Source organism: Empidonax traillii, unplaced genomic scaffold (assembly GCF_003031625.1).
Source record: "Empidonax traillii isolate 1590-97213 ecotype Southwest subspecies unplaced genomic scaffold, ASM303162v1 scaffold381:size621868, whole genome shotgun sequence".
Lineage (NCBI taxonomy): Eukaryota > Metazoa > Chordata > Aves > Passeriformes > Tyrannidae > Empidonax > Empidonax traillii.
In genome coordinates this window covers 404,923-416,681 of record NW_020955574.1, presented here as the reverse complement: position 1 = coordinate 416,681, position 11,759 = coordinate 404,923, and the positions used below count along the sequence as shown (strand labels likewise).

At 37.7% G+C, this 11,759-nt stretch overlaps 1 protein-coding gene across 1 annotated transcript in view; it reads right to left on the bottom strand.

The window, feature by feature from the left end:
• MGAT5 (alpha-1,6-mannosylglycoprotein 6-beta-N-acetylglucosaminyltransferase) overlaps nucleotides 1–11,759 on the bottom strand; it is a 116,283-nt gene that overhangs the window by 65,016 nt on the left and 39,508 nt on the right. The window contains exons 2-3 of the mRNA XM_027893110.1: nucleotides 6,605–6,993; nucleotides 2,561–2,728 (exon numbers count right to left, since the gene is read on the bottom strand). Coding sequence (XP_027748911.1) covers nucleotides 2,561–2,728; nucleotides 6,605–6,842 — 406 coding nt within the window. The 5' untranslated portion in view covers nucleotides 6,843–6,993. The remainder of the gene's footprint in view (nucleotides 1–2,560; nucleotides 2,729–6,604; nucleotides 6,994–11,759) is intronic.

The following is an 11,759-nucleotide window of genomic DNA, read 5'->3' as shown; positions in this document are numbered from 1 at the left end:
TAAGCCTGCATGAAGCTCCATTTATTTCAGAAAGGCTTTCCATAGGTAAAGGTACATGCTTATACAGATTATATAATCAGAGGTCTCAGTGTACTGTGACAGCTCAATCCAAAAAAAAAAATAAATGCATGAAGTAGCTCCACTGGAAGCAGGACTCTTATAGGGAAGTCTGCTAATGACACTACACTGTTGAACTGATGAATGAGGCTATAAAATACTTCATTTGCTTCAGAGGTTAAAGAAAAAAAGAGAAAATACTTGCAAAAACTATAAACTTCAGAGGTCTTCAAAAAGTTACCAAAATTATTAAACATGATGCTATTAGGATGCTCCATAAATACTATTGTTGTCCAGACAGGAAGAGCAAAATTATTAACAATAGCTACCAGGAATTTGTCTAAAGTCAGCATTAAAATATTGCAGCTGGTAAAGAGAGGAAGGGAATCCTAACATGCTTGATTTCTGTGATCACTTCACAGCATAACAGCTGAATATTACAAGGAAAACAATGGAAGTACCATGTGTATCTGTACACGTACATATTTCAGATTCAGGAAAATTACAAAAACTGTTGGGTAACAAAATGCCTTTACTACAATTCTCAGATTACCTCAATTGCTCTAGCACAATAAAAAAAGGATGTTTTAGAAATATTACAGACAAAACCAACACTGTAACTGGTATTGTAATCACAATGTACTCATCTAGTTTATTTTCTGAAAAATTCCTTCCTAAGAGAGAAGATATTTATATTATGATTATACTGGAATCATATGGCTTCCAGAGTTTGCTGTCAGGAAACTGCTATCAAGGCAGAAGTAGAAACAAATTTTTCATTTCCTTTTGGCTGCCTCTGATCAGAGTAATTGCAACTGATTGCTTCAAATGGATGAGGAGTAGTTACTTAACACAAGATTAGATTCAAGCTCTAACCATTGGTACCATCCAGCCTGGAGATAGCTGAACAGTAACATCATCTAGCCATCAGAACAATACAGTAACTGTAACTTAAGAAACGGTTACCTAAAGGTTTTTCTGTTGTTGCTGTTTAATAGTTTCTACAGACACTTTAAACTCAGTGTACCAAGAGTCAAAGGTAAAAAACAACCTCGAATAAGACGAATCGTGTTCTTTGTGATGAGCAAGCCTCAGGCAGCAAAAACCTAAGCAAACACTGCAAACTGAAAACTCCTAGCAGGCTCCAGAACCGTGAATCTAGCCAACTCCAAGAATAACAAACAAAACTCAAATCACCCTAAGAACTGATGAAAGATGTTTCCTCTACTCAGATAAGAACAATGAACCTTTGCCTATAAATATTAAAGCAACAACATGAGTATGTGTCTTCCAATTATCTGCAAATCTGTTGAAATAACAGCATCAAGGCTCTCTTTTGTCCAGCTACAAAAAGGAAACATACAGGCATGTTTCTCATTTTACATATAGCCCAGAAACTGTAACAATGCTGTACACTCCCTCACCTTCCATCGCAGCGGAAGATTTTCCAACAAAGATTTTGTGCTGTACGACTTTTGGCAGCAACATGGCTCAACCTATTAGTAACCTGCAGGTGCTTCACATCTTCAACTACTTCTTCCTAATCTGCCCTCAGTTTAACCAAGACAAGAGAGACGGGGGTGGAGAGAAAGGTACCAAACTACAGTAAAACACACGTGCAAAGGGCTGTTGTAAATTCCTATAAGCATATTTTTACTACATGGCAAGAAAGACACAAAGGGGAGTGCATTACCCTACCATTTGCTTCTCTGTTTTGACAGATCTAAGTAGGTAACACTTCTCTCAACAGAAACATATATTTTTACAGGAAAATCAAGCACAGGCATGACTTAGGAACACAGCTATCAACCTATTTACCAAGTTGCCCTAACTCTTCTGCTCTGTTCCCTGTTGGGGACTGCAAAGATCATCAGCAGGGCAGACTCAGACCTTCCTATGAGTCAGGACTCTCAGTATCTGTATAAACTTGGTGGCAGAACAGAACAGTCCATTCACTGAAGACAAAATTAGTGACTTCAAATGACATCTCAAAACATGTTTTTATTTAAGCTGAAGGTACCAGGTAGGCAATCTCTCTGTATGAAATCCTAAGAGCCATTAAGCACTGTAGGGAAGTACATTTTTAAATTACGACCAGTAACAAATATAATGACTGTTTTCTTTCAGTTAATAACCAACAAAGTGCATATGGTAGAATTTCACAGCAGATTCATACCAACTCAAACAGTTAGGCTCAGAGAGAAAACATCTGCCCAGTTTCATCGTTCTAAAGTGAAACCACTTAAAGCATGAAACATTTACTATAAACAGGTGGACTACACCCCTTTGGCAGAGAATTTGATTTTCTTCATGTGTTCAAGTTACCACAGAAGAAACTCTTCCTCTGAGCTCGAGCTTCAGACTGTTGTTGATAAAGGTTAGACTTTGAATTTTGTTTTCTAAGACATTCCACATACCTAACACTGAAAAATCACGTTATGGCCAAGAGAGAAAAATACAGATTAAACAGCCCATAAATAATGTTAGTAATTGCCATACCCACCTGCTACATTAAGCTTTTCAACTGCTCCTAAGCTGGGAGCAGAAGTGGTAGTATTGTTGGTAGAGTTTGCTCCTGTTCCATTAAGTACAAGATTTTCCACCTTGGACTCCAGCTTCCCAATGCGCTGCAAGATATTATCCAACAGGACAGCAAGAGTCTTCTTCAAATCTGCCAAGGAAAATGAAAAGTAAAAATGCACACTTGTCAGACAGGATCAAAAAATAGATACAAGAACGAGACTGGATTACATATAAACTCTTTCTCAGTGCAAATCTTTGCCATTAGCAGTTCTGTGCACTCACATTCCTTACTTTATTCAGCTTCACATGTAAGTTCCCCTGGATGTGAAACTTGCCATCCATTTTATAAAGCACAGTGGAGCTCATACAGACATCCATGCTCAAGGTGAAGTGTGCTCCTTCATGGGGACACACAGAGAACAGAAAAATGCATGTTTTGTAATAGCTCAAGTAATAAGAAGCTGTTTAAATAATAATGAGTCTACATTTAAATCCATATCCAAGCGTTATCAGAGGAACAGTCCGTTCCTCAGTCACCTGGGAACAAAAATCCCCATTCCAAAAGGGATAGCTTTGAGCCCCAGTTCAAAAACCTTCTCCTCCATCTCCTCCACATAACCAGCTTCTGCACCGGCAAAACACACAAACAAACAATTACGTTCAGCCTCTCTGTCCCATTCACAAAACAAAAATCAAGTGTTTCTTTTCTCCAGTCTCTTGGTGATTGCCTCTGGTCTGACAGCACTACTTTGGTGTGCAAAGCAACAAACAATAACACGAGTTTGCATATCAAACAACAACACAAAAAGAGCTCTCTGATATTTTTTTCTCTTGCTTTTATTTTGTTCAGATTCCTTGAAGGAACACAGAGAGTTTGGCAAGCTAAAAGAACTGTGGGCAAGAGGAGAAAGCTAGACCACTATCAGAGTAAAACTGTATAATTACAATGGCAACAAGCCAAAGAAGATGAAAGTATTGTTCTTTGTTCATTTACCCTTGTAAAGATTAAAGAATTTAGCATGAGGAAAATTTACATTGTTTCCCCATTTAATTACATAAAATAATTCCATGTGTATAAGTATAATACATTTTCTGTTTCCCACAACTTTAGAATCAAATAAGTTTCTGATCTGTAATAGAAAATTTCTCCATACATTTGAAGAGATTCCACTGTCTCTACATCAGTTGTATTTTTGCCACATTTATTTTGTGCTTCTTCTTTTTTAAATTTTTTTCTCACGACTCTCAATTCTTGTTTAAAAGAGAGAGTAAATAACAAAACACTAAAATTACTTTTAAAAAGCTTATCATTCTTTCTTCCAAATAAAAGGAGAGTTATATTTATTCCATGGAGCCACAAAGTAGGTCTTTTTCTTTATAACTGTGTGCTTTCCTTTGTGCTGCAAAGACCAGAAGGGGGAATCTGAAACACTGGTCATCTGGACTGTTTTCAAGGGGGTCCAGAAGTCATTCAATGGCATAATGTGCAGAAGAAAAGGAAATAATGGACTTAACATGAACAAAACCAGGGTACAGAAGGACGAAAAATTTCAGGAAAAAAAGTAGCAAAAATAATTCAGAAAACAAAGAGGAAGAAATATAGCATAGATAAAGGTAGACATAGATCATAAAGACAAAAATGGCTAAAAATTACTATTTTTTAACTCTAATACCAAAACACTGATATGAGAGACTGCTTGGCAGAACACAAAGGTAAATGGAGGGTAGTTTGAGAGGAGAGGGCAGAAGAACAGATTCATAACAAATTTTGTAAAACAACTGTTTACTGCTGTAAAAAAGAATCTAATTTTCACTGTGTGTATCTGGACTAGAACTTTTAAAAGAAAAGTGTTCCATCCACCTACCCAACAGGTGAATATATGGTAGAATGAAAAAGTGAGAAAGTAAACAAGCTGTGCAACCACAATTAAGGGATGGCTAAAAACCTTTTGGGTGGGTAAAAGCAAACAAATTAAGCAAACATTAAACTTATTCTTGAACATGGAAATCATGACTGAGCTTACTTAAAGCAACTAGAGGATAATATTAAAAGAAATAAAGAGGCTAATGTAGCAAGAGCATTAATTTTCATAAAACAGTAAAGCAATCTCTACCAATTTTTATTAACATCAGTCATTAATGTGCTTATTCCTGAACAGCTAACCTGATCATTTGCTAGCAACAAACCACTTGGTATGCCAAACAGGAAAAATTAACTTACTTATTAAGTAATTACCTTACTCAGATTCATAAAATATTATTTAATATGGTGCTATTCACTCACCACAGTGCTTTTGCCCGTAATATTTTAAATAAATACATTACTATTATTTTGCAACTTTCCAAACTACTTTGTTGAAAATTTCAAGTTTGGCCCGGTGTTAAATCTTTAGGCTTGGCCATGGACTTGAAATTTCTACACAAAACTTAGCTTTACCTTCCCAGAAGTGTTACAAAGTTATTTCACCCGCTTCCAAATGCGGTTTAACTTCTCCTGGGGAACTTGACCACTGTTTGGCAGCAACTCAACTTATTCCTCAGAGGGATTTGGAACAGGAAATGAATGCCTCAGGCAACAAACTGCAGGGGGAACTCATCTTAAGGATATCCTGCACCCTCAGCCCTTGCTCAGGCACATATTAATGCAGTTACCTTTCAACACCTGGAGTCAGATTGTTTGGGGTTTGTTGCTGCCTTTTTTCTTCTTCAATTCACCTACCATCAAGCAGCCTTACACAATAACAGGACACTGGTGATGGCTATAAAGTAGATGGAGTTTTGTTTTAAGCCCGTGCACACAATCCTCGAGGGACCTCTACTTGCTTGCAGGTCTTCAATCCAAATATTGATCTAGTACCACTCTATTTTGCTTGTGTTGCTTTGTAAGACTACAGTGCCAGTACAGTTCAGCTTGCAGTACAAATCAGGAGCTACAGAGCAAGGCTGTTATTCAAGCAATGAAGCAGCACAACTGTTAGAAATGTTTGGGATAATAATCTCAGCCTTACAGGCAGCCAAATGCACACAAACTCAAAAATTCACTTTTAGAGGAAAAAAGAAGTAACAGAAACAAGACATGGAGAGAACCTCCCAGCAAGATATTTTCAGTGCATGCACCAAAAGCTAAAGAGCATTAAGAGAAAACTAGAGAAAAAGGTGCAGCTATTATCTGTTGCATCCTAGTCTATATGCTTTGTCCAAGCATACAAAACATCTATCCAATTTTTTCACAGCTGAACTATAAAAGAAAATGGATCTAGATCATTAATGAACCATTAGCTTTCCAGACAGCCTGAAAGAACATAAGTAAGTTGGAAAGAAAGAGTCTAAAAAATGTTAAACCAGTAAGGTGTGATGTGATCTTATCAGATGGAAAAGGGGCTACACCTAACCTGAAATTGGATTATATTTTTACTTCCATAATATTTCCTGGTAATACGCTTTGTTCTTTTCTGCTTGCTTTGTCTCACACATGCAAACTCAACTCTCATGTACAAACTGAAAGAGAGCAAGCATTAAAACCTACAGCCAAACAAAGCACTCAAAGTTTTCTGCCCTGAGGCGAATAGGATATATTTAAGCCTAATTTAAGATTATGCCAGATATAAACTTGAAGTAAATGGTCTGAACATAGAAGTGAAATAGGGAAGAAGAAATAAACATAGCAGGTCTCCACTTTATCCAGAGGGAATTTCTTAGATCCCTGACAGGCAAACTGAAAAGCCTTGCTAGTTTCTCAAGAACAACAAAGAAGTTTTTTAAAATTAACTTCTAACAAATAACCTAAGGCATACTGGATGTAGCTACTAGATAGATGTAATAAAAATTAGCAGACAGCTTCATTTCCAAGTGAAAAAATTTGTCCTATTTCATATTTGTAAGGGAAGACCACTTTTTCCACCTGTACAGAAAATCCACAGGGCAAAGTACTGTCAGTTGAGCAGCATTATGAAGTAAAATATTTGGACAACCTAGGAAAAAAAGCCTTAATCAGATTATTGTGTCATTTAGAGAACACACTTACCGTATGCTGTCACTGTCCCCACGTAAGGCCCATCAACCACATTTTTATTTTCTTCAGCTAATGCTTTGATGTATCTTTTGCTGAGATCCAAAATTTGCTCACGCAGGACTGAACTACTTTCGTGTTGTGTTTGCTGCTGAATAGTAAAATGCAGAAGCATCATTCCCCAAATAAAACCAAAAGTCACCAGAAAAAAGCCGAGTTTCTGAGAGGACAGCTTCCATGGAGAGAATGCCATGATTCCCAACAGCTTCACACAGTTACTACAAAGGTTCCTAAATCATGAAGCCAAACAGCAAGTTCATGGTCCAGGTATATAAATATCACAGAGCAGGACTCAGTCTTATTCCAACTCCTTTGTCAATGCGCATCCGTGTTCCGGATCCATCCTGTTGCAAGAAGAAAGAAAAGAAGCACAGTTACCACAAGTGAAGTTTTCACTAGCCATACGAGGTCCTCCCTGTAACCGGTAGAGAACAAGAGCAGACAATGTGCTGGCTTTGTAAATGTTTAATTTGCATGTCTCATCATTGTAGTGTACTAGCCAGAGCACAAAGAAGCTGAGAAAAGCCCTGGAAAGACAACAAAGCAGGAGTGATGTGCCTGAGCAGGTGTAGAACAACCCACAGGATCTGGATCAAATTCAATGCTTGAAGCAGTCTTAAAGCTGAATTTCAAGGTAAGGCTGCTATTACATACTTAGCGTTGTGTGTGTACGTAAAACTTTGTGATGGTGCCAGTGCAGCAGTTTAAGACAATTCTCAATGTAATTCAGTTCTCAGAAAACAAGTAATTTTAGCTGGCAGTGACACTGCTCAGAGTTCCTGGCAATGGCTATGGCATATGGCTAGATAGGTGATCAGGAAATCGGACTCCCTCAGGGGTAAAGAGGAAAAAAGAAATCTACATTATTTAAGCCAACACACTCTCCTGGCTCACACTGCAGGCAGGCAGAAGGCTGGAGTAATCTCTTGCTCCTGCGTGGCCTCTGCCATGCATTGTTACTCCTTATTCATTAAACATAGTCCAATGAGTTTGCTCTTTGCAACCAGACTGAAAACACAAACTTCCGAGTGCTACAACGCACCTTGTGAACATCAACTATATTCTCAGAGCTCTTCACACACTAGGTAAAAAGAATTGTAGTAACAGCCTTCAAGACACAATAGGACCATCTTTTCATGGTAAACTCAAATTTAAAACCTGGCCTAAACAACCCAAAGGCAAGGAAAGGTCTGTGATGAGGGTTAGAGGCAGGGTCCTTAGCTGAAAGCCACCAGAAGAAAGGTAATTAAAAGGCAATTAAGTGTAACCTATCATGTTAGAACACAGATTTGGTAAAATGTTATCCTTTTAACTTCATAATGCTCCCAGACAGGATTAGGGAACATAATGTTCCCTTCCATTCTGCACTTGCACAGATAATGCAGATGCTGCTCTGTTTTAATAGGATAATTACACAGATGCCTGCTAGCAGTGCTCCCTGTTTGCTAAAATTCCCTTCAGATCTTCTGCTTCCAGTTGAACCAGGAGTTCTGCAGAGGGACAGAAATACCTCTGGAGGACTTATCTGACTTATCTTCCACATGTCTTGTGTGTGCCCCTTTCACACACACGTCATGGATTGCAGAAGTGAACGTGCATTACCTAGTAAGCTAAAAGCAGGCAAGGCAGGAGACTGTCCCATGCATTTACATTCATTGCTAAAAGAACAATCTCTAGCCATCTTTTGCTTAAGAAGAAACGCTGCACAGAAATTAATTGCAAGTACAGTGGAAAACGTTATAAAAGCCCTCAAGTTGAGTCTTTCCACACTTAGAATATCTCAACAAAGAAAATGAACAGTCTCAACAGGGAAAATGAAGGACTTGGTCTAATGCTGCTCTCCGTAAACCAGTTAATTTTCCAAGAAATGGCAGAAGGAAGTTTTACCTCTTTATGTTTTATTTAACCATAGCCTTGGGATACTCTTGGGTTGACTGAATAGTTATTTCATTAAAAACTGAATGTTTTACTATTCTTTTGCAACATCTGGTGTGATAAAATATAGAAAATTCCATAGTTTAAAACAACATCAGAATTTGAAAAATAAATCCAGAATATTCAAGACAAACTCCCTCAGTGACTTAATTTCAAGTAAGAACTGACAGCATCCTCTATGGCAATAAGATCTGTGGTTAAAAGGTCAATACTTCTTTCCCAGTTATCAGTTGTTTGTGAAGTGGAAAACACTGAGAAAGAAAGTAAACCTATCACTACCATATTTTAACAGACAAGTGCTAATGACTTTTTATGACTAGCTGTTTAGGGAAAAAAACCTCTGAATATAATTAACATTAAAAACAGCAATTAAAAGCAGCAAATGTTCACAGTCTTCTTTTTAAAGTTCTAGAATAGAAAAAGGATGGTATAAGAAACAGTGTATACGACACTGAACTATGAGAATGATCTACTTTAATAGAGCTGTTGACTTTTTTATTCCATTTATCAACAGAAAAATAAATCTTAAATCCACTCAAAAACTGTATGAAGGTAGACAGCAAATGTGAAAGTGTTGCCCTAAGAAAGGACTAAAATTAATTGACAGATGGAAGACTGGCCCCCACTATTTCAACAAACAAACAATCAAAACCCCCAAAAAACCAAACCCAGACACCACCAACCAGCCTTACTTTTTCTTTAAGAAATTCCAGTTGTCAGCAACTCAATGAATGCTCAACTGATAGGTACCAACTAATTAACTTTACAGCACTGCTGGTGGTCACGGTGGTTTGTGAAGTGCACAGCAGAATCTCTGTGCTTCCCAGAGCTTCCATGGCGGGCTGCACTGACTTGGGTATATGTTTAATCCCTGATTTGACAGCTGTCAAGATCTGCAACACAACTATTCCACAGTTAATGATTACCACATACCTGTAATGAGTCCTTATTCGGTACTTAAGTGGACAGTGGACAGAAGATATCAAGGGGTTATGTGGAATTCTTGAAGACAGCAGCACAGAAATGCCTCTTTTTATTTCTGTTTTGACAGGAAATTAATAACTGAACTGACCAAGAGTTGAAGCAATAAGCACACATTTGTCTACTACAATCACTGCTAGATTTTGACTGACAAGTTATCTCTCTGCTCATACAACGTAAGCCATTCCCAGCTTAAGGCAGGGGAGTATTTTCCTCATTCTCCCTCTTGCCTTATAAATGTTCCCAAAGGACCCAATCCTATTAACTACTAAGGCCTTTTCCTAGTCTAGTCCCCAAAATGCACAGTGGGAGTCATATCTAAAGAGAATGTGGAAGCACAAATTTCTTCATTCCTCTAAAGAAAGGCAAGTGCTCTTTTTTGCCACCCCCTTTTGTCTTAAGCTTTGGAAAGATGTGGTCTCACTATGTCTCTTGAAATAATTCCAGTACCCTCTGGAGAGGGGATGTTATAGTTGTGAGATTGTTTGTGAAACTCTTAGGAAGATAATTTCTCCTGGCCTAATCAGAGCAGCTAAATGTATCAAAACTAAATACCAAGAGTGAAACACACACATACAGACACAAAAGTTAAAAGATATATGTGGCAAGAATACCTTTAATAAACATCTCTGTTATGTTCCTCCGCAAATTCAACTCTAACCACCAAAATCTCACCACAACTGAAACAGCATGGGGGGGTGGGGGGAGAGGGAAGGTTGCTGTTTGGGTTTTTTTGGGGTTGTTTTGGTGGTTTGTTTTCAAAACAGACTAACTACATCTTCTGCGAAAAACATACCACAATTTAAAACACAACTGCCCCTACCCTGGACAAAAATGATTAGCAGATTTCTTTGGAAAAGGGCTGAATTTACACCCATTTACATAGGCATAAAAATGTTAAAGTACTAAAAGTACTATTAGAGTGCTTCATTAAAAACACATTTTCTTCTGTTCTGTGTTTAATAAAACCCTGTTCAACAGCTGGTCAATTCATTAGTTAGAGAGGATAACATTACCATGCTGATGTCATCACAACAAAAGAACCCTCACACTATTTAAAATCAACTCAGATAAGTATCCCAATGCTAAAGTAATCTGTACATCAGGGACGCAAACCCCACATTTCTCAGCATTTTAGGACTCTATTTTAAACATTAAAAAAAAAAAAAAAAAAAAAAAAAAAAAAAAAAAAAAAAAAAAAAAAAAAAAAAAAAAAAAAAAAAAAAAAAAAAAAAAAAAAAAAGTAGAGTACAAACACTTAATCTTCATGTGAACAGATTTTGGTGACACATATCCACGTATTCCTCTTTACTTTTAAAGAAGGAGAATTAATCATCTACAAGAGATTAAGCAAAGTCTCTTTATAAGTATGTACATATACACAGCTTGATGTTCTCTGTCCAATCTGTACCTATATTAGAAATGGTACTTACTCAGGGTAAGCTCAGAACACCACTATCCTCAGGATACTCAGGATTAAACTGTTCATCAGCTGAATGCAGCGTTCATCATCAGCTACATAGTTATAAAACTTTAATTGTCTGCAGCCAAAACAGAAGCTTTTGCACCCATAGAAGCAACAGCTTGAGTCATATTTAATTATTAGTTCGTTATGAACTCAAACGTAAGTAACCTTACTCAGCATGACTAGCAAACTAAGCATAAGCATTTTTGTACCAAGTGGCTCAGTAAAAATAGTATTGCCACTGCTAGGAACAGGCCTGTGTTCCAATGTCAAGTGTGCAAGGACCAAATTCTGGTTTCTAATGTTAAAGAAATTATTCAGAGAACTTGTTGGGGAGCTACAGCTGGGGTACCAGATGGCTCTTGTTACAGCTTACACATGAGAGAAGAACAAAGGCCTGGAAAATACAGGCACAGGTTGAAAGAAGAGGGTCCAACACTGTAAGCTACTCAGTGATGGTCAATTCTCAGTCACTGACGAACCTTGAGCTTTGGAAAAAAACCCGGCATTTCTTTTAATGGCAGCAAAAGCTGAAAAGAAGGCATGAAACTGCTAAGCAATAAGAAAACCCATCTTCCAAAGAGGCACCAGCCTTACACATCTGGCCATCAAGGAGCATAACCATCAGTGCTAAACACAGTCACCAGCTCTGCGGTACCCTGTGCTCACTGTGGGACTGTTACAGAATAATTACTGTGACTGTGCAGTGGTTATGGCATGAGTAAAACC